At 42.2% G+C, this 22,690-nt stretch overlaps 1 protein-coding gene across 1 annotated transcript in view; it reads left to right on the top strand.

Annotated features, from left to right (window-relative positions):
• LOC306789099 (retinal-specific phospholipid-transporting ATPase ABCA4-like) overlaps positions 1-22,204 on the top strand; it is a gene marked incomplete at both ends in the record, with an annotated part of 31,761 nt that extends 9,557 nt beyond the window's left edge. The window contains 40 exons of the mRNA XM_079284887.1: positions 606-722; positions 1,144-1,341; positions 2,760-2,965; positions 3,810-3,986; positions 4,212-4,434; positions 4,715-4,936; positions 5,260-5,464; positions 5,562-5,654; positions 6,318-6,509; positions 7,024-7,201; positions 7,459-7,590; positions 8,026-8,165; positions 8,272-8,409; positions 8,964-9,145; positions 9,285-9,390; positions 9,849-10,054; positions 10,852-10,906; positions 11,164-11,223; positions 11,667-11,839; positions 12,057-12,181; positions 12,347-12,445; positions 12,706-12,984; positions 13,182-13,214; positions 13,306-13,411; positions 13,491-13,565; positions 13,674-13,843; positions 14,140-14,317; positions 14,545-14,660; positions 14,985-15,132; positions 16,852-16,975; positions 17,373-17,502; positions 17,703-17,823; positions 18,517-18,579; positions 19,004-19,110; positions 19,939-20,080; positions 20,358-20,492; positions 20,711-20,814; positions 20,976-21,068; positions 21,355-21,604; positions 22,088-22,204. Of these exons, the coding sequence (XP_079141013.1) occupies positions 606-722; positions 1,144-1,341; positions 2,760-2,965; positions 3,810-3,986; positions 4,212-4,434; positions 4,715-4,936; positions 5,260-5,464; positions 5,562-5,654; positions 6,318-6,509; positions 7,024-7,201; positions 7,459-7,590; positions 8,026-8,165; positions 8,272-8,409; positions 8,964-9,145; positions 9,285-9,390; positions 9,849-10,054; positions 10,852-10,906; positions 11,164-11,223; positions 11,667-11,839; positions 12,057-12,181; positions 12,347-12,445; positions 12,706-12,984; positions 13,182-13,214; positions 13,306-13,411; positions 13,491-13,565; positions 13,674-13,843; positions 14,140-14,317; positions 14,545-14,660; positions 14,985-15,132; positions 16,852-16,975; positions 17,373-17,502; positions 17,703-17,823; positions 18,517-18,579; positions 19,004-19,110; positions 19,939-20,080; positions 20,358-20,492; positions 20,711-20,814; positions 20,976-21,068; positions 21,355-21,604; positions 22,088-22,204 (5,718 nt within the window). The remainder of the gene's footprint in view (positions 1-605; positions 723-1,143; positions 1,342-2,759; positions 2,966-3,809; positions 3,987-4,211; positions 4,435-4,714; positions 4,937-5,259; positions 5,465-5,561; positions 5,655-6,317; positions 6,510-7,023; positions 7,202-7,458; positions 7,591-8,025; positions 8,166-8,271; positions 8,410-8,963; positions 9,146-9,284; positions 9,391-9,848; positions 10,055-10,851; positions 10,907-11,163; positions 11,224-11,666; positions 11,840-12,056; positions 12,182-12,346; positions 12,446-12,705; positions 12,985-13,181; positions 13,215-13,305; positions 13,412-13,490; positions 13,566-13,673; positions 13,844-14,139; positions 14,318-14,544; positions 14,661-14,984; positions 15,133-16,851; positions 16,976-17,372; positions 17,503-17,702; positions 17,824-18,516; positions 18,580-19,003; positions 19,111-19,938; positions 20,081-20,357; positions 20,493-20,710; positions 20,815-20,975; positions 21,069-21,354; positions 21,605-22,087) is intronic.
• Between the last annotated feature and the right edge of the window lie 486 nt (positions 22,205-22,690).

The following is a 22,690-nucleotide window of genomic DNA, read 5'->3' as shown; positions in this document are numbered from 1 at the left end:
TTCCTCTCCTTCTCCATTTCTTTCACCACTCTATCTGTTTTTAATGCGTCCACTCCAAGCCCCCCCCCCCCGCCCTTCTGAGGAATGAGCTGACTACTGAGGGAGGGTGGAGGGATTGGGGGGGGGGGGGGGGGGGATCTGCTGCAATGTGAGGGAAGGGAAGAGGAGGGGAGAATTAAAGAATAAACTGAATGTGAGGGTGCATTGTTGAAAGCAAAAACTGAATGTTTTTCAGTCTGTCACATCTCATTCAGTGAGGTTTTTTTTTATGAGAATTTAGCGACCTGCTCCGGAGAACAACAATGACCTAATGTGACTGTTTACTTGTTTACTACCCGTGGTGTTTATAGAGTATTGCAGTGTAGAGCTCAGATCAGGTCTCATGGATCTCACTGCTGTAATCTGCTTGACACTAGTTTTATGCAATAGAAATATCTTGAGTCAAACAAGATAACCAGAATCAGTTCACATATCAATGTTATCAGCACACGTCAACAGAGTGATGTGTTGAATTATAGAATCTGTGAACTTTACGTCAATGTAAAATGACTTGATATATTGAAGGTTTGTTGCTCATGTGTGTAATGCTTGTGTGTGTGTTGCAGGCCAACACAACATTCGAGGAGTTAGAGCGGTTGCAGAACATGGCCAAGGCCTGGGAGGAGTTGGGACCTCAACTCTGGACTTTCTTCGACAGCAGTTTACAGATGAACATGATCAGGGTAGGAATACTGCGCATACACACAGATACCGTTTGAAAGTATTTAAAATGTACTATGATGCTCCAATTCAAAAGAACACATGAGCCCCAACGTAGAATAAGCCTCACTTATTAGAAGCAATAGTAAACACATGGACAAAGATCAATGAGATGGATTTATGTTAAATTCTTGGAAGAATCTTGTGTGCTGCAGCGCTATTTAAAGACTGCAGGCAAACAATTAGCATTCAGTTTGACCAAGAACACGGGGCTGATATTTTGAAATTGTATTAATTTCTTTGAAAAATAATAATGTTTATGACTTGAAACCCAAAGGCATTTTTTTTCACTTTCCTGAATATGTATTCAGCTAAGTGTATTTGTGCATATGTAATATGTCTGTATTACACACAGTAACTTTATTTCTGTCTCAATCGCTGCAGGACACGTTGAGAAACCCGACAGTGATGCACTTCATGGACAATAGTCTAGTGGACACTGACCTTACCATAAAACACATTCTTAACTTCCTGCACAACGGTCCACAGCAATACAGGGAGGCGGGCATGCCCAACTTTGACTGGAGGAATATTTTTAACATCACCGACCAGATCATACGCATGTTCAACCAGTATGGAGAGGTAAGAAACACAAGATAGTCTCTGTAATCTGATCTGTCCATTTATCTATCCGTCTGTTTTTCGTCTTTACCCCAGCAACTATTTGCCAAATGTTGCACATTCCCAGGACTAAGTGTCCAGCGTTTTTGTAAGACCAACTCTCAGCTTTCCAGACAGGTGCATCAGTCTCCCAGGTCTGCTCCCAGGAGATTGCAGACGGGCCCCTTTGAAACAGATCAGGCCACTTAGCCCTGCTATAGAGCCGCTCTCCCGTCCTGTAGGCTGAAAGGTGGGGAGAACAAGCCTGCTGTCACCCCCCTCCTTTGCTCTCATTGTGGAGCCAGTGATAAAGTGGCGAGAAGGTGGCAGTGAGTCACCCCCCCCCTATGAGCTCATTGCGGTTTTAGTGCATGGCCCAGCATTGAAACGGACCCCTGCGAAATAAAAGAGGGCAAATCACTCTATCCATCCTTCATGCCTTCCCTCTCTCCTCTCGCGACTGATTTAAAGGGGGCAGGGGTTGCGGTTTTGGTGAGAGCGCTATCAGTGCTGGCATCTCAATCTGTACTTTGTCTCCAAGTTCAGCATCCAGACCCTTCAGAGCCCCACAAACAAACCCAGGCAGTTTAGCCAATTAGGTATAGCTGTCAGCCAGCATTGGGCCATAGGATAACTACTGCTACAGTTAGCATTGGGTCCTCTCGCTCCATCAGGGGTATGTTTCTCACAGTGAAATCCCATTGGAACACGTGTATCAGTGAGGGTCTTTCTTCTCAGCCCATCTCTGAGTGAACATTATTGTGCTGTGAATGTATAGTCCCTTAAAGATGAATGGGAAGTGGTCTCTCCTCTTTCTTTGAGCGCTCTCAGGGTATTGTACAGTAATGTGAATGGAGACATTAGACACGGTGTACACCGGGGTGTTGGGGGGTTAGAGAGCACCACGTGTGTGTGTGTGTGTGTGTGTGTGTGGGAGTTCACATGGCAATTATGCGTGTTTCATTGGGAGAGAGAGTGTGTTTGCGTGTGAGAGAGTGAACCTAATTGTTTGTGTGTAGGTGTATGCAGTTGTGCTCATGTGTGTTTAGATGCACATGTTCATGTATTTGCTTTCCTGCATGCATCTGTTTTTGTGTCTGTCGCTGTAGAATGGATGTAGTAGCTCAGATTTTCCCATGTCACCAGATCGCCTCAGTGAAAGATGGTGCTGTTAAGAGCGACTGGAAATTCACAAAACTACACATAAAATTACCAGCAGAGGTCTTTTTTGAAACTTTTCTGGTGCCAATACAATACCTGGGAGACCCCAAATGCCACACGCACCTAATCGAATACACAAAACAGCATTTGGAAGAGCAAATGGCATTCTACTAACTGCGGTAGCATACAACATCTTCCCAACATCAAATCCACACCACTCTCTTCTCCCCCGGTTATAGTGCATCAACCTGGATAAGTTTGTGGCTTACACAGATGAGTCCCAGATGACCCATCAGGCCTTGCACCTACTGGCGGAGAACAAGTTTTGGGCCGGCGTGGTCTTCATGGACATCTATCCCTGGACCACAAGTGTACCGCCGCATGTCAAGTACAAGATCCGCATGGACATTGACGCAGTGGAGCGCACCAACAAGATCAAAGACAGGTCAGTAACAGCTGTGTGGACAGATGTTTTGTGACCAGGACTGCCCAGACAGATACCAGTCCCCAGTCTTTTAAGGGACGCAGTTTCCAAAACATTGGTATTACCGCACACAAATGTAGGGAATAAACATTTTATTAGCAAAGAAAAAAATGCTAATCATAGGTATTTTCTTCTACATTTCTTTGCAGCTGACTGGTATGCATACACACAGGGGAAGGATCCACCCAGTAAAGTTTAGACAACCCACCGTTCCTTCATTTTTTTCCCACGTTGTTACTGCTGCATTAATGAGGCAATTTATATGGATTTGTCACATTCCTCGAAGGAGGAAAAGAGAAGCTTCTCCAGCTGGCCTCCGTGTGTTTTCCAAAGTCTCTTGGTGGTTCCATATTAACTGGATACCTGCCCTTTCATCCTCCCATGTGAGGCTCTAGCATGCATTTTCCTTTCCCTTTGATCTTCCATTCATAAACGGACTATATGGCAACAGCCCCCGGGGCGAGCAAAAATGTTTTAGGTGTTTACAGTGCACCAACAGGCTGTAATGGACCCAGTGGGAGTCCTGCCTCTATCTATTCAATTGAATAATCAGATTGTAAGAGGGCTTTGCCTCGGACTTATCCGCTTAAGTCGAAGCAGTGCACATGTGGTGTGTGTGTGTGTTGCTCTCTAGAGACTGTGGCTTCAAGATGTTGTATTATGAAAATGTTTTATTGGGATGATTTCAAACTACAAAAAAACACTGAAATATATTGTTTGTGTGACGAATGATATTGTGGCTATACATTTTAACGAATGAGATCCTCTCGCCACCTGTCATTCACTCTCTGCGTTCCCCTCTCAGGTACTGGGACCCCGGCCCCAGAGCAGACCCCATGGAGGATCAGAGGTACATCTGGGGCGGCTTTGCCTACCTGCAGGACATGATTGAACACGGCATCATCAAGCATCACACAGGCCAAGACTGGCCACTCGGGGTCTACGTCCAGCAGATGCCGTATCCGTGCTACGTGGATGACCAGTGAGTGAACCGGTCGCCTTATGTAACCGAAGATCGTTCACATGGTCGAAACAGCAGCCATGACAGCGTACAGAACATTTTGAGCGTGAATGATCCCGAATAAAACAGAATATTTATTAAAGTTAGCAATGTTATATTTCCCATGGGTTCAATGAGATTCCTCATTTAAGTGTTGGGGTCACATCCTTACTTCCTCTCCCTCTCTGCTCCTCTCTTCTGCTCCAGCTTCATGATCACACTGAACCGCTGCTTCCCCATGTTCATGGTGCTGGCCTGGATCTACTCTGTGTCCATGACTGTGAAGAGCATTGTGCTGGAGAAGGAGCTGCGCCTCAAGGAGACTCTCAAAGCCATGGGGGTCGACAACGGAGTCATTTGGTACACGTGTTTCATCGACAGCTTCGTCATGATGACTGCAAGCACGGCGCTGCTCACCTCCATCATCATGGTGAGAAAAACAGGGTGGACAGGGGAAAGGAGGAGGATGATAGAAAATCGAGGGTCAAGTGTTATTTGCTGGTTTGGAGGGTTTTAATATTTTTTGCAACGTGCAATGGTGTCCTCTTGTGGATGATTTTAAAAAGCTCTATATTAATGGAGACAGATGTTTTAGTCATGCAGCCAATTGTTGCAGGGGCTCTGTGCTTGTTTACAGGTGTGTTTCGATGTTTTAGTGAAAGTATTCTCAATATAATCACACGTATATCTTTTTTTTTTTTCTTTTTCAGGGTGGAAAGGTGCTGAATTACAGCAACCCCATCCTTGTCTTCCTTTTCCTGCTGACTTTCACCATCGCCACCATCATGCAGTGTTTCCTGATGAGTGTGTTCTTCAACAAGGCCAACATGGCAGCCGCCTGCAGCGGCATCATCTACTTCACCCTCTATCTGCCGCATATCCTCTGCTTTGCCTGGCAGGACCGCATCACCAAGGACATAAAGTTGGCTGCTGTATGTCTGATTTCCGTGTGTGACTTATTTTACAAATACAGAAAAAAAAAAGCATTTGCAAGTGTAGGGAGTATTTATTCCAATTTCATGTTTTTAAGGGAGATTATCATAAAACAAACTTTCATCAAAAGTCTCTTCTCTTACAAGTGCAACAAAAACAGGCAGCAAGGATTACTGATGTACTCCATTGGCTGATGAATATATGTGTACATTTGTCACAAAGGTTATTATCACAGACAATTTGAATATTGAGACATTTAAATTTGCAGTATTATTTCTTTACGTAGATATTCTGTGATTCATACGTCCCTCTGCTTCTCTAGAGCTTGTTGTCTCCGGTGGCCTTTGGCTTCGGGACAGAGTACCTGTCTCGGTATGAGGAGCAGGGTTTGGGTCTGCAGTGGGACAACATCATGACCAGCCCGTTAGAGAAAGACACCTACTCCTTCCTCACTTCCATTCTCATGATGGTGTTTGATGCTGTCCTCTACGCCGTCCTGGCCTGGTATCTGGATAACGTCTTCCCAGGTTGGACTGCTAATATATACTGCATCGTTTACTTCACCGCGTTATAGGTACTACAAGTTTATCACACTGAGGATTATATAAAATTTCTCCCTCACAGGACAGTACGGCATTAGTCGACCATTCTACTTCCCATTCCAGGCCTCCTACTGGCAAACGCCTGCACCCTCACAGACAGCAATTCCTGATCAAGGTAAGTGTCACTGACTCTAAAATCTCTTACATGCCTCACAAGTGAGGAGCATTCCTGCGACTGGAGGTTTCTTGCTCAGCTTTGCCCAAAAACAACAATTGCTCCCCAGAAAAGCTTCTAATTCCGGCTGGAAGATTGTGATTGTGTTGGAAAGGTCAAGATATCAGGTTCATAATGAGTAAAGTCGCCCACGAGAACGATTTTCTCTCTTGCCTCCTCCAGCACTCCTGGAGCAGGAAATGAGTCAGCTTGGTAGACGACCGTTCAGTAGAGCGCACTCTTGCCAGCACAGAGTCTGAAACCAAGTCGTCCTCGCAAACATAATGTTCGTATTAAGATAAGAGCAAGTTTTCTAGACCCTTGATCCGAATGTATCATAGAAAGCAGTCAGCAAATCAATAAAAACAACAACAAGCAGGGTATAAGTGTCTATGTAACGCCCCTACAAGCCATGTAACTGCAAGTAAAAAATATCTCTTCTGGTTAACATGTCACACTGTTGGCATCAAAGTGCAAGAAACACTTTTTTTTACCATCACCAGCAACGTAAATGTACATGTGGTCAACTGTGAGAGGGGAACTTTTCACATGTGCTGCAGAAAACTTCACCAGACGCATCCTAACTGAGAAATGGCTCTGTGATCTGTGATCTGTCTTTTTCAGATCCAGAGACTCCTGAAACAGGCAACGTGGAGAAGGACACTGATAGCAGGGGAACACCGGAGACATACACCTGTAATGGTTCAGCGGGCAGGAAAGCCTGTAAGCACCAACGTCAGAGGGATCAACTGGAGAGAGAGAGGGAGCTGCTAGGACGACATGAGGAAACTCCAAACCAGGAGGATTGTCAGGAAGGTGAGGACACAAATACAGAGAAAGAAGCCTAAAGGCAAGCTGTAAGTGAAGGAAGGACTGACTGGAGATGAGAAAATGACACCAAACTGCACGTGGGGAACACACTGAGGACATCTAGTGGACAGAAAGGGTATCACACCACACACTGGACAGGAGACTCGGGAATAACAAATAAAAAGGTGTTATTGTGCCCATTCCCATAATGATGAAGAAGAGGACTGCTATAAGGATTTAAATAGGAGTTTCTATGTTAATGAACAATATTTATTTCAGTCAAACGTGATAAAATCGTCAAGCCTTTATATTGGTACTTGACGCAGGCCTCAGTTAAGCCAGTGAAAGGACAGGAAGGAACTATTTGATATGCCAGCTTAAATTTATGGACTGAAACATTTTTTTTATTTTTATGCGTTGTTGTTTCACACTATTTTATTTCCATTGGTTATTGTGCTGAGCGTTATATAATCTAAATGCATCTAAAGGAAAGTGTTCACTCAGTCTTCTTGTATTGCAGGTCAGTTGTTCTTTGAGCCTGAGCCATTGGGCCTGGTGATGGGGGTGCAGATTCAGGACCTGGTGAAGGTGTATGATGGAAGTTGTCGTCCAGCTGTCAACTGTCTCAACATCAATTTCTATGAAGGCCAGATCACGTCCTTTTTGGGTCACAACGGGGCTGGAAAAACCACCACTCTGTAAGCTGAATCAGATTCCACAAGTTACTATTGTCTTTAATTACTCAAGCTCAGCCTCAAAAGATGTAAACTCAGATCATTTGATAAGAACCTGACAGAATAGGCTCATTAAAAAAATTCAAAAGAGGAAGTTTAATGCAGGCTCAGAGGTTGGCTGGTTCATATATCTGTTAAACTAGTTTTAATACTTGCAAGGTGATAATCTGGCAACCCCCTGGTCATAGTATTGGTGTTGTATGTGCTTCTGCTCTGTCCAGGTCCATCCTGACTGGCCTGTTCCCTCCTACATCTGGCACAGCTTACATTAATGGAAGCGACATTAGGACTGACATGGACACAATTCGCTCCTCCCTGGGGATGTGCCCGCAGTACAACATCCTCTTCAACCAGTGAGTTCCATTACGGACTGACAGGACCAGAACCATTTCACTTTAAAAACATTTACATGTAAACAGTGTTTCCATTATATACAGCAGACAAAAGTAAAATATTCAAATAATCTATTGATGTTGAAGAACAGACTTAAATTACTGGTCAATTGCATTTCCTTCGTTAAAGGTTTCTCCAGTAATTGAACTTTGAAAGTTCAGAATGTCTTCATTTTTAATAAAGTGAGAAACCGACTTTGTTCAAATCAATACATTCTTCACACATTGGCTTTTGACAGCAGTTTCTGAAAGCCAGGAACATCAGAAAGTTCACTTCCCCATCCAGACTTTCCCAAAGCAACCACACTGTCCAAAAACTGTCAAAACAACTATTTTACACTCTTCCTCAGTAAAGTAACAAAACCCGTTATTATCGCTGCCCTGTTTTTGTCCCAGTCTCACAGTTGAGGAGCACATCTTGTTCTACTCACTGCTGAAGGGTCGGACTCAGGAGGAGGCGGAGAGGGAGGTTGAGGACATGCTGGTGGACCTCGGGCTGCCTCACAAGAGAGACGACGAGGCTCAGAATCTCTCAGGTTGGACCGCTTGTTTCCCTGTGTTTGTGAAAGGAAGCGAGCAGGAATTGCGTTCATTCCTACATCATTGTTTCTGCTCCGAACTGTTGCCTCTCACACTCTGCAGGCGGTATGCAGAGGAAACTATCAGTTGCCATGGCGTTCGTTGGTGGGTCAAAGGTTGTGATCCTGGACGAACCCACCTCGGGAGTGGACCCCTATTCCAGGAGATCTATCTGGGACCTGCTACTGAAATACAGAGCTGGTAAAAGAAATCTCACTGCAGCAAAGTCTAATTTAACCCATGAAGCGCCACATTTCAGCCCTCCAGGTCAACACTTTATCCCTTTAGATCCACATTTTACCCTAACCAGTACACATCTCACCCCTAAGGTCCACTTGTTACTGCTACTCTGGAATGAAAGCAAAACCTCACACAAGCTATCAGCTCTCCTAAGGCACTTGAATTAAGTAGTCAACTGATCAAACGGAAAAATTCAACTACACTGCTACAGCTGAAGGAAAACAAATGCAGTCACGAAATCAATAATCTGTTGGCAAAAGCACTTTAAAGTTATGGTAACTTTTTAGAAAAATTCTGGTGATCTGTTTTCTGTGTGTGATCTAAATAGTTTTCCCTCCGTTGTGTTTATTACTTAACAGGTGAAAACAAAAGGTTTTGCGAAGATAAACTTTCTAAGTTAAGTCATAAACACAGGAGAGAAAAGTTCAGATTTCCTATCTATTAAAATGGGCCCCTTTGACTCAAATGACATGTCAGTAAAAAGTACTTTATTAAAAGTTTGACCCTTTGTGCAGGCCGGACAGTCATCCTATCAACTCATCACATGGACGAAGCTGATCTGCTGAGTGACCGCATCGCCATCATCTCCAAAGGAGAACTCCACTGCTGCGGATCCCCCCTCTTCCTCAAGAACTGTTTTGGAGTCGGTTTCTATTTGACACTTGTTCGCCAGATGAAGGATCTCAAGAAGGAGGAGGTAAGCTTTACCTGGTACACAAAATCAGCCAGATACCCAGCTGTCTCTTCATTCTTGAACAATCGAACACAGACCCACAAAGAAGAATACCTACTTTTCTTTTGTAAAAGTGTTCTTGTCTGTGCTGGTTTTCTATCAGAATGATTGCGACTGTGCCTCAGACTGCTCCTGTTCCTGCTCCATGTGTACCAGATACAAAGATCAGCCTCAGAACCAGTCCCAGCATCTCGACCGAGCTCTGGATGGTAAGTGAACACTGATCTGTTACCATTACTGCACACTCCTGAGCTTCTCCTCTGTCCTCTGTTTATGTGTCAATGTGTTCTCTTGTACTAACAACTTTAGACCCAGTGAGTGAGGCATTTGTGGAAATTGACATAAAATGTTTTGATTGAGGAAAATGTTTTTTCAGAGCCGTTAAGTCAATGAAGGTCCTCACAAGTATAGCAGTATAAACCAGGGCCCACTTATCCGAGTTGTAAGCCAGATACAGAAACAGAACACATTATTTTCTCACATTTATAATTCAGTGGTGATATTGACCCGTGTGCCGTTTCCTCCTACATCTGCTTGAGGACACTGTATTTTAGAAGCTTTACTCGTCTATTTTAGTGCTTGAATAATGGTGTTTGTTTTTGGCATAGTTAGCAGTTTCCCCTTTTCATGATGTCTGCTATTTTGTGAATTTCTGTCTTCTTCCCAGGGGATATAGACAACATCACCAGCCTCATCCACCACCACGTTCCTGAAGCCAAGCTGATCGAGATGATCGGCCAGGAGTTGACCTATCTGCTCCCCAATAAGGGCTTCAAACATCGAGCATATGCCAGTCTGTTCAGGGAGCTGGAGGAGACGCTTGCTGACATGGGCCTCAGCAGCTTTGGCATCTCTGACACATCATTAGAAGAGGTAGGGACATCGCCTGTCTCCGTCACCAACAACTTGTGTGGCGCCTTAATGCTGCATTTACCCTGCATGAAAAGATGGTAAATAAAAGAGTCCAGAATATATCGACTTTTCAGCTTCGTGAATTCTGATATCATGAACAAGAAAACACTCATAGCCAGGTTGAATAAAAACACGTCATCTTTTGATAATAACTTCACAATTACAAAGCAGGATACCTTAATGTCTTGTTTTCTTTACCACTAAAGGTGAAAAAAGTCTGCTGCTACAATAAGGTTATTTCAGTTTTTTTTTAAATACAGATCAATTTGTTAAATCATTTCCATGTATACAATGAACTGCAGAGTCCTGGTTTGAATTTGCCCGAGGACTTTTGTAGCGCTCTCTCTCCCTTATTTTCGGTTATCTCTCTGCTATCACTGTCTCATAAAATGCTGAATTGATGAATACATTCCCTATAAATGAGAGTAAGTATTTTAATACAATAGTAAGGTTGCTGCACTAAAAACAGGGGAAAAAAATACCTTAAATTGTACGCAATTCTTGAAACAAGTTGATTTGTTTTGGAAACAGGTTGAAGTTATCTTCCCAAACTGACAGATTGTTTGTCATTTAAAGAAAACAATAGCCGGGTGAAATAAGCTCATAATATATGTGATGACAGTTGTGATTTTGAACAGAATTTTCAAGTTTAATAAAGTCAAAATATAAACTTACTTCTGAACTGAAAGGATGAACTCTATATTTCATGCATGAAAAAGTTTTGACAGTCTAAGGAAGTTCTGTTTTTTTCTTCCCAGATCTTCATAAAGGTCACTGCTGATGGAGAAGCTGCGAATAATGCCACCACTCCTGGTAAATATCACCACTGATAGTCCACATGGCCTTTTCCTGAAATAGAATCTCTGACCCGCTGTCCTTTATGTCTAACATGCTGTTAATCGTATTGTCTCACAGCTGTTTTTATTGCTGCAGTTGTTGTTGTTCATTCCCTAACTTTAACATTAGCTACTTGTCTTGTATGTACATGTGGTGTGATGCATCATTTGTCAGTTTTAAGTGTCTAGTTTGTGTGTGTGTTTTGTGTCTCTCCTGTGCACTCCCACCCCTAGAACAGTGGATGTTACAGCGGAGAAAAAACAACGGCAAAGTTGATGTAGAGGGAGATGAAGGTCAGAGACTTGAAAGCAGAATTTTGGCAATTTAAGTTTTTTTAAATTAAAATCTGCTGAACTTGGGTCAATCAGTAGAAGCAAGAATAATTCGTTTTTTGGATTTTGACCAGGTATGCTTCTCTGTGACCGATTTAATGGCATTATGTGGAGTAAGCACCTGGTACTCTAAGCAGTTTAAGTGATCTCGGTCTGAAATCTACAGCAGATGCGCTGCTTGTATCGTTAAAAACAAAGCAGGAATGCATCCGGTATTCTTTGTCTCTATTTAGAAAGGCTTTTCTGCTTTACATTATAATTCCTACATTTACTCACATTGATGATTTGTCAGCTATATGGAAACAAATCGAAAACCTCAGATGAGTTTAGGTGCTTTGGTCAGTGGAATATACCACGGCCTCTCTGACCAAATAAATTTACAGAACTGTTCTCTTTGATCACAGAACATAATGGTGTGATGCGGACTAACTGCATTACCCATGGTGCATCAGACAGCAGTGCAGGAAAGGGCTCCAGGCAGGTTAAAGGGTCCACTCTGATCCTGAAGCAGTTCCATGCACTGCTGGTGAAGAGGTTTCACCACGCCATAAGAAGCCAGAAAGACTTCCTGGCACAGGTAAAGGGACACAGCGATGAGTGGATTGATGGTTATGGATGTTGTTGACATGAAGTGTTGACATCTGGATTCAGTGATGTATTGCATTTTTATTATTAGATCTGGTAAAAAACACAATACATATGGCAAATTTGTGAGAGCACATATTGTACTTTTAGCAATAATTCAAGCTGTGTGTATTTTATTTATGATAGACTTGTATTTTTGGGGATTTCAGATCATCCTTCCTGCCAGTTTTGTCCTAATAGCGCTGATCTTCACCATGATCGTCCCTCCGTTTGGAGAATATCCAAGTCTGACTCTGTCCCCCTGGATGTACGGACAACAGTTCACCTTCTTCAGGTCAGACCTAGTTCTCCAAGACACGAGCTTTAGACAAACCATTTGTTATACATCACATGAACACTGAAGTTCCTGACAGATTGTTGGTGATTATTGCTTGTCGTTCTTCAGTTCAGTGGATTCAACTTGAATTTCTTCTGTACATTTTTTTTTATTCCTATTTAGTAACGAGCAACCATTTGATCCCAAAATGAAACGCTTCACAGAGCGTTTACTGAGCAGACCAGGCCTGGGGACACGCTGCATGGCAGGAGAACCACTAGAGTGAGTATCAGGACTATTGATAGGATCGGACTATTACACAAGAAAATCTCATTTCCAGAATTCAAAATGACTGGTGCAGAAATCCTGCAACATGCAGTCAAACATTTGGAGTTCATGCAGACTGAGAATGTTTAAATAGAAATCCAGAATTCTTACCTACTACCATGAAACTCATCTGAAAATAACACATCCAGTATACTTTCACATTATCATGAAGGCATCACATACCTTTTTGCATTTCTCCACTTATCTCTCCACAGAATGCCCTGTAACACTACATCCGAGTGGGAGAATCCTGACGTCTCTCCTGTGGTCAGCAACATCTTACAGAGTCCAGAGTGGAACCAGAGAAACCCGTCTCCTTCCTGCCAGTGCAGCACCAGTAAGAAGCTCACCATGATGCCCATCTGTCCCATCGGAGCAGGAGGCCCGCCCCCCCGCCAACGAATCGAGGCCACGGGAGACACGATGCTGGACCTGACGGACAGGAACATCTCTGACTACCTGGTTAAAACCTACCCCAGTCTCATCAGGAGGAGGTAGTTTTTTTTGCATTCAAATGATACAAACTGGAGGAATTACAAGTGTTTTAAAACCCTCAAAGGGCTTGAAAACCAAATAAAAAAGTTGTTTAAGGTGACGGAAAAATATTTCTTCAAACTCTGCTGATGATGATGCTGCAAACAAAATACACACATTCCTCTGTGTTTAGTTAATTCTGTATTTCATTTCACAGTTTGAAGAGCAAGTACTGGGTGAATGAACAAAGGTAAGAATAGGTGTTTTATTGTCATCAGTCACAGTTTCCCTCTTGTGTGGTGGATGTTGGGATACTGAGTGTAAATATTCTCTGCCCTCAGATATGGAGGTCTGTCAGTGGGAGGACAGCTTCCCATCCTGGACGTCAACCCCAAAGACATCCAGAATGTTTTCAATCAGCTGGGACGAATGCTCAACATCACAGCGGTACTCACTGTTCTCTTCTGTTTGGTCATGAGTGTAGTGTGTGTTAAGTCCAGTTTATAAAGAGCATTTTCTTTCACAGGGTTACTATTCTGGACGTGCACTGAGGGAGATTGGTCCGTTCTTACGATACATGGAAAGTGAATTCAATGTAAAGGTATGAAGGTTTTATATCAGGAAGGTCAATCTTTCAAGCCCCTATATTGTAGATCAGGACTGTAATTATCACAGAAGGTTGTATTCAATAAACTCTGTTCTCTGTCAGGTGTGGTATAATAACAAAGGCTGGCACGCCATGGTGGCCTTCATGAATGTGGCCAATAACGCCATTCTGCGGGCCTTCCTACCTCCATCAGCCAAACCTGTCGAGTTTGGCATCACCGCAATCAACCACCCCCTGAACCTCACCAAAGAGCAGCTCTCCGAAGTCACAGTGTGAGTGTTACTCTTACGTTATGTTTTAAAATGTATTTTATTTATTTTTCGTACATACAATATCATAAACAAAACAAAAAAGTATATTTAATATTTTTATGATTATTATTTTGAGCAGCTAATCTGAGCTCTTACTCTGACATTTAAACAGTTTACCACTTTTTAAATAAATCTGGATAATTATCAGAAACAAGTTTACATGACCGTATCTTTTAGAAAATTATCAAATGTTTCATTAACAATACATTCCCTTACCAGAATGTGCAGTACAGACTTTATCTGCTTTTTCCCCTCAGGTTGACCACTTCAGTAGACGCGGTGGTGGCTATCTGTGTTATTTTCGCCATGTCCTTCATCCCTGCGAGCTTCGTCCTCTACCTCATCCAGGAGCGCGTGACCAAGGCCAAGCACCTGCAGTTTGTCAGTGGGGTCAGCCCTTTGGTGTACTGGGTGGCCAATTTCTTCTGGGACATGGTACGTCAAGCAGGGCTGCCTTCAATACTAAATATAAAGCATCCTCTTCATGTTCAAATTCAGCATAGAATTTTCCGGTTTTTAAATCATTTTAAGTTTATTTACATATCTTATTAGTGGACATAAACTCATAGGATATATGTTGTGGGTTGTTCCTTTCAGTGAATTTGTATCTTACATTTTTCTGTTCATTATCGTATTGCGTGAACGCTTCATGTCTCCCTTAGGTTAACTACTTCCTCAGCGCCGCATTGGTGGTTGGCATTTTCATGGCTTTCGACAAAAAGTGCTACACATCACCATCCAACCTGCCAGCACTAATAGCTCTGCTTCTACTATACGGGTAAGTCTTCGCTTAGTTTAATGCAGTTCAATTTTGTTTTTCCCTTAAAAACATGAAAACAATAAAATACAAAGAGGACATGAAAAGGAAACTCAGATTGTGCATGTTGAGTTAGTGTTATAGTGTGAGAGCACCCAGTGGGCCTTATTAGGATATCGCACCTCTCAGCAAAAAACAAAAAGGACCTGAATAACAGCCCAATTCAACAGCAAGGACATTTATAGTGAGAGGACAAAAGGCATAAATAACATGAAAGGGAGGTGTAAAACAAGAATTGTTATGGCTGGAATTTCTCTTGAAATGTTTCTTTTCTCTGCCTTATAGGTGGTCGGTGACGCCCATGATGTACCCCATGTCCTACATATTCAGTATCCCAAGCACTGCGTATGTGTCGCTGTCCTGCATCAACCTGTTCATAGGCATCAACAGCAGCGCCATCACCTTCATCCTGGAGCTCTTTGAAAACAATCGGGTAAGAGCATATAGACTAGAACATATTGAAAGAAAGAAAGTGTTTCAACGCACAGCTAAGGCAATTCATTTCTGTTCACATCAGCAGGCCATTTTCACAGCAGCCATTTTGACTCGTCATTGCGGGGTACACACAGGCGTAATTAATATCATTAATTGGTCCTGTTCCATTTAGCTAGCTACCGGCTAGCTACCGGCTAGCTACCGGCTAGCTACCGGCTAGCTACCGGCTAGCTACCGGCTAGCTACCGGCTAGCTACCGGCTAGCTACCGGCTAGCTACCGGCTAGCTACCGGCTAGCTACCGGCTAGCTACCGGCTAGCTACCGGCTAGCTACCGGCTAGCTACCGGCTAGCTACCGGCTAGCTACCGGCTAGCTACCGGCTAGCTACCGGCTAGCTACCGGCTAGCTACCGGCTAGCTACCGGCTAGCTACCGGCTAGCTACCGGCTAGTGGGCATGCTGACTCACTGGAATGGTTTTGACACACTAAATAGAATGCGACAAAAATGAATGAAATCAATTACATCTGTGTTTACCCTGCTGTGACATGTCAAAATGGCTGCTGTGAAAATAGCCTATTGTTCTCAAAGGTTCCAGAGAGCAGTCAGATATATGATAGTTTGGATCTACATCAGGTTAATGTAAAAGCAGACTGACGGAGGCAACAGAATCAAAGTGAAGCCCAAAAATGGCAACAGGTCCTTTCATAGACTGATTAATAATGTGGTGCAGCTGCGGAAGCAGAAGGGTTGAAGATGAGTCACAGGTGGACAGACTTGTTGGATCGGTGAGGAATGGCTGGAGAGAACATGTAAGAAAGTTTTTTTCATAAAATAACTGAGAAAGCAGGCGGAAACAGAAGGTAGGGGGAAATGACACGGATGCTGCTGCTGTCAGGGTGACTTCCTGCTCTGTCACAAAAATGGAGATGGTTCTTATTGCCAGATGGTTCTCACCACTTCTCTGCTCTCATTGATAAATCCCTCAACAGCTGAGTCATGAGGGAACAACTGGAGGTGGCATATGACCCATATGTTTGTTATGTTGATGCCTCCAAGAGTCCAAACTTGCTTCTTCGTCACTGACAGGATAACACAACTTTATTCACTCCTATCATTATTGGTCTGGGCATTTATTAACAAATAATAATCATTTTTGTTTTTGTGTAGCAACCCATAATATGGTAATTTAGATGTAATAAAAGCGTATTATGTAATAATCAACACATAATAAGAAACCCATGAGTCCGTTTGGTCTCGGGGACATTTTCATGAATTAGTTACAGATTGAGAAAGCCTTTACAGACATGATGCTGAATGTAACACATGGGGTGATTCTTAGCATGCACGTGCACACAGAACCGCATCGTCTCATGTAAAGGTTCTTATTCGTCCAGCTCACTACATATCTTACTGTCGGGAATTTGGACGTGTTTGCAGGAGCTGTTCAAGCCTGGGTATAGGGCAATTAAGAACATTTCACAAGATACAATGCAAATGTTGCATGAGAACACAATGCTGAGGCGATGATGCAATTATGCAAAATATTCAAGACAATACTGAGCTCCTGAAACGAGTTTAATTTAGTAAGAATTACATCAGCTGAATATTTATGTATACTGCAGACGGTATGTTTTTTAAATTGTATTTTATCATACCTGCACTCTAGTGAAATGTGTATTAAATGTGTGTGTGTGTGTGTGTGTGTGTTTTGCCAGTCCTTGCTGATGTTCAATGAGTGGCTAAAGAAAGGTCTGCTGGTGCTCCCTCACTTCTGCCTGGGGAGAGGACTGATAGACATGGCCATGAGCCAGGCTGTTACTGATGTTTATGCCAGATTTGGTAAGTACCGTTATAGCTGATACAGTTCAAGATCATCGTTTTAAAATATGTTGCACAATTCCCACCACTGAAAACATTTCTAACGATGTAATCAAATCCTGTTCATTGAATTATTGTTCATTAACAGGTGATATAAACACTTTTGGGAGAATATGACATTTTGCAGATGGAAATTGTTAAAGAACTTTTACAAAGTTGTACCTTTTGTTGATCAAAGTTCTAGCTGTTAATACTCTTCACACTGACTGTAGATATGTCTGTCCAGCAAAATGCTTAGTCATGTCAAATTTGTGAGTGTGGTAAAGAGTGAAGAAAACTGTGTACAGCTTGTGACGTATAACAAATACTCACTTTGTACTGAACAAAGGGTTCAATTTCAGCATATGTGTGTTTTCAGGTGAAGAGTACATACAGGACCCTTTCCGGTGGGACTTTGTCGGGAAATATATTGCTTTCATGGCAGTGGAAGGCTTAGTCTACTTTATTTTCAATGTACTGATCCAGTACCGGTTCTTTTTGAACCACTGGTAAGTTACTGTGCATTACACAGACCATACAAGTGTTCCTACACAGACATCCCAACCATTACACCAAAGTTTCGACCTTTCCATATCAACTTAACCAGGAAGATTCTTTTCACAGAGGGTCAGAACTCATTCGTACCTTTGAACAGATAAAAGTGTTGCACCAGATTTTTCTCCACAGATGATTTTCTTGCACCCTTCAGGTTGTCAGACTACACGCAGACTTCAGTCAGAGATGAGGATGATGACGTGGCAGCAGAGAGGCAGAGGATTTATAATGGAGGCAGCAAGACAGACATCCTGCAGATCAGAGATCTCTCTAAGGTCAAACACCACTGGCTCAAACATGTCTGTTGTAATACCATCACTTTAAATGTATTAGCAACATTTCAAGTCTTCATGAAACAGATTTTATTTTAAATATCAAGTATATATATATTTTTTAAAAGTCCTCTGAATGAAAAGGTACTTGTGTCAAATATGGATTATTATGACATCTGAAATAAGAGTTCATAAACTGGGCAGCGTAATGTATTTTTTATTTTTGTTCTACGGCAAATAGTCTGTATTTGTTGGGAGCGTAGGGGAAGGGTGCTTTAACCCTCTCATCCCAGAATTACATTTTGCATCATTCATTCTGGGGTGGAAATATGGATGTGTTCAAGTCCATCAACACCAATAGCAGCTCTTTCACTCCAAAACAGAGTGGCTGTGTTTTTGCTTTTTGTTATTGGTTAGCCATACATTGATTTCATTATGAAAGAAACTAAAAGATTGAACCTCTCCCACTTCAATCATTTCCATACAGTCCGTAACAGCAGAAAACACAAAATAATTTATCGTGCAGACACATTCTTACATGCTAAAGACAAAATACACAGGCAGATTAATGCAGATTAGATATTTTTAGATATCAGATATTTGATTCTTTTTACCTCTTATTCTTTGCTGCTGTTTCAAACAGTATACCACACAAATGGAGTCAGTTATAATTGCGTCCATGCTTTCTGTGCACAGACGTATGTGGGCAGGAAGAGGGCAGCTGTGGACCGAATTTGTGTGGGTGTCCCCGCGGGAGAGGTAAAGTCACAGAGTTCATTTCCATTGAAAGTTACTATTTTTACGACTATTTATTTATTTATTCATGTTACTACAGTTTTCTCTTTTCGTGTTTGCTCAAGTAAACCTAAGGACTGATAAAGATGCCATCCACACTGTTAGAGATGCAGAATACATGCAGCTGTTGCATTGCAGCATCATTAGCCACCTTAATGAAGTAGATTGACTGTGTAGCTGGTCTTATTTTAAGTGTTTGTTATATTTCTGTTCTAATGTTCTCATGTTATTAATCAATACCTACATGTAAAGTGACAATTCTAGTCATTGTAGGAGGCCAAATAGAATATTGAAGTTTCAAAAGGATATCAGCAGTCATTCTCTATAATAGTGAGTTTGTTGTCAGTATTTCAGCAGAATGTGTCCTGATTGTCTTCTGTCCCGTTAGTGCTTTGGTCTCTTGGGAGTTAATGGAGCCGGAAAGACGACTACTTTCAAGATGCTGACTGGTGACACTGATGTCAGCTCCGGGGAGGCTACTGTGGCTGGTTACAGGTACATAAAGAGCAGTCAAACATGTCCCTGGTCAATATAACACAAAACTGTGTTTACAAAGCTTTGCTCTTGGTTTATCCTGCACGCAGTTCAAGGAAACGGTCCGTTGAGTTTGAAAGTTTAAACACGGGAAGGTCAAGCTGACAGTTCTGTTTGATGACTCTATCTGACTATAAAACCAACACGTGTGGTACTCTTAAGTAGGGAAAAAGTTAGGAACCTGGGCTTAACCGAGCATTAGCTTGTGTAGCCTCAAATATTTGTAGTACAACTACTGCAACGTGATTTTGGTGATAATATTCCATCTGTTAAAAAGTCCAATTTTCAGTCCAGCTATTTGAACATTTCTCTCAGAATCCCTGTCAGGGAAGTTAGCCCCTTAAACTGCATGTGTACCATCATTGGACACTAAAACTCTTTTAAAACCCCATTAATCAAAGTCTGGCTTTATTTTTCGAACACTAAAGAGGTGAAAGTATTTCTGCTTTCTAATCTTGTTAATATCTTGTGATTTTACAGATTTATTGAGGGACTCCAGGTTGGAAATCATTGACCATAAAATTTAACGGCAGTAATTTATGACTACAACAAATTTGACCATTACATGAATGAATAAAAAAATAAACAGGATAAATTGTCTTTTTGCACTTTTGTTTTTATTCAGTTTTTACAACATTTTGTTCAGAGGAATCCGCTTTCTCTCAGGTCTGGATTCAATGTTTTAAGTAATGACTACACAGTCTAAGCCCTCTCTTTAGTTTTTCCTTATCGTGTTATTTGCTCTATTGGCTCACTGCAGCAAGCGGCGCCTTGTGTCCTGTTTTGTAGCGTCCGGACAGAGATTCTGGACGTGCACCAGAACATGGGTTACTGCCCTCAGTTTGATGCCATCGATGAGCTACTAACCGGCAGGGAGCATCTGTACCTCTACGCTCGTCTCAGAGGGGTGCCTGAGTCAGAGATCCCCAGAGTGAGTAGGACTCCAGCTGCTTTACATCTTCAACTGTCTAAAGATGTTTCCTCTGCTGTTTGGCTCAGCACTGCATAGAGGGCTTGATATCTGCTTTGTTTTTGTTTTCTGCATTGTCTCTGTACTGTTGCTCCGCGTTCTCTGCAGTTTGATTTGTCGTTTTTATTTTTGCTTGATTGTTATGAAGGGCTCAGTTAACATTAGGGGTCGCCCATCCTAAAAATGGCATGTGAATGGATGTTTCCCCCAAATGCATGCTTCCCCTTCCCCCCTGTAGGTGGCAGAGTGGGGCATCCAGAAGCTGGGTCTGACGGAGTATGCCGGCCGCTGTGCGGGGACATACAGTGGAGGCAACAGGCGCAAACTCTCCACAGCTATCGCAATGATTGGTTGCCCGGCGCTGGTGCTGCTGGTGAGTTGGCCAATGATGGCGAGCTCACGAGCCCATTGTTTGGCTTTCTGGGCTTTGTGCAGGGATTTATCAATGAAATGGTTTGTGGATCCAGATGGGAAGCCATATGGGTTCGGTCAAGCCTGGCCTCAAATGTTTTGTACATTTGGTCTCTGTTCATATGGAATTATGTGCTCAGGGAGTCAAGTTTGTTGTTTGTGTTGGCTGTGTGTGTTTAGGATGAGCCCACGACAGGGATGGACCCCCATTCTCGACGCTTCCTGTGGAATGCCATCATGAGTGTCATCCAGGACGGCAGGGCCGTGGTGCTAACATCACACAGGTTCAACGTCCAATTATGAAATTAATCCACACATCTGCTGCGGCAGCTGACCAAACGTTTGCTTAGATTTACCATAGATATCTATAAATAGTGATTCATTGCTCATCAATGTGAAATAGCAGCAGTAAAAATAAAGATGGATTATGCTTGTTTTCCACCAGTATGGAGGAGTGCGAGGCCCTCTGCACTCGACTTGCCATCATGGTCAATGGGAATTTCAAGTGTCTGGGTACCATTCAGAATCTCAAATACAAGTAAGAGGTTTGATAAATAATAAATGAAGGCTTCTCGGCATCACGGTGCAGAAAACATGAAGCATGAAATGCATGTTTCAAAAATAATTTAACTTTTCTGCAGGTAAAAATCCATTCAGACTTTGAAAATACTAACAATATGAAGTTGCACAACAACGTCGGGGGATAAATATACCTCGTCCAAGTTGAGGTTATTGATAACAAGTTGAATAGAGGTAGAATAAAGGTATATGAGAATTCAATGATATTTGTTTCAATATCTTCACACTGTGTTTTCTTGATCCAGATTTGGTGACGGCTACGTAGTGACCATGAAAATCAAGGCAGCTAAAGCGGGCTTGTCCCCGGATCTGGAGCCTGTCGAGAGCTTCATAGAGAGCAGCTTTCCCAGCTGCGTTCAGAGGGAGAAGCACTACAACACGCTGCAGTACGAGATCGCCTCCTCCTCCCTAGCCAGGATATTTCAGGTGGTGGTGGCCAATAAAGAAAGACTCAGCATCGAAGACTACTCTGTTTCCCAGACAACACTGGACCAGGTATGTATGCACCAGTCTCACCCTGTGTTCAATGCGTGTAAGGGGATCTGTCCTGATAACATTATGACTGTGAATGATGGTGTGAGAAATAAAATGTAAACCTCTGTGAGAAGTAGAAATCCCCCTGAGTAGGGAATGAGACATGTATTTCATTATCTATTGTCTTGGACATGATTGTTTAAGAGCGCATGATGAATATTTAATTTAAAGTCATTACTATAAAGATGTGTTTTTACTAAAAATTATTATCAGTGTGAATAGGGGGGACAAAAAACAAGTTTGCTATGAATTATTGAGCGGCTGTGATTGATTTATTGTCGTCCATACTTGATTGTTAATTTATTGAGATGAGCTGTTTTGCTTGTTGTGTTTATGTAACTATAGTGTGTATCAGTGTGTTTGACTGTATCTGTGTGTGTATATATATATACACACACAGATATTTTTTTCATTTTGTACTGAATCAGTTTGTCTGTTGTGCAGGTGTTTGTCAACTTTGCCAAGCAACAGACCGGAGAGGACGAGGACATGACTTTACACAGACGAGCAGCAGGTGGAAGAAAAGACATCAAGATCTCACCGGTGCAGAGGAAGACATGAAGACATGTCCTGTATTTGTAAAGAAACACAGAGGTAAAGGTGCAGTCACATAACTTTCTACATTCCACAATTCAAAGCCACTTTTAATAATTCACTAGCCGAATTGCATTTTAGAACAGAGACAAGTCTGGCCTGTTGACCTGCCAAAGTGACTGGTAGAACAGTTGATGTTTCCAGCCACAGACAAACTTTACAAGCCTTTGGCTGCAAACAGGAATTCATCTTCCATGATATCATCAAAAACCCAAGTATGTCTGAAACATTACTTACACTTGAAATCATATGTGTTAACAGCAGAAACAGCAGCTTCTTCATGTAAAATATTTTTTGAAAGAGATTTTTTTTCTTAGATTGACTGGCTTGTAAAACTTTGTACATATTCTCTCTCTGTGTAATGAATACTTAAGCACCTTAGAAGCAGTATTTTTTACATTAACGCACACCTCAATTTTATGTGACACATATCAACAAAAGTCCTTTAATGTT

The sequence above is a fragment of the Melanostigma gelatinosum genome (assembly GCF_949748355.1).
Source record: "Melanostigma gelatinosum genome assembly, chromosome: 15".
Taxonomy (NCBI): domain Eukaryota; kingdom Metazoa; phylum Chordata; class Actinopteri; order Perciformes; family Zoarcidae; genus Melanostigma; species Melanostigma gelatinosum.
The sequence above is the reverse complement of the archived record's forward strand: the minus strand, read 5'-3'. Positions and strand labels throughout refer to the sequence as shown.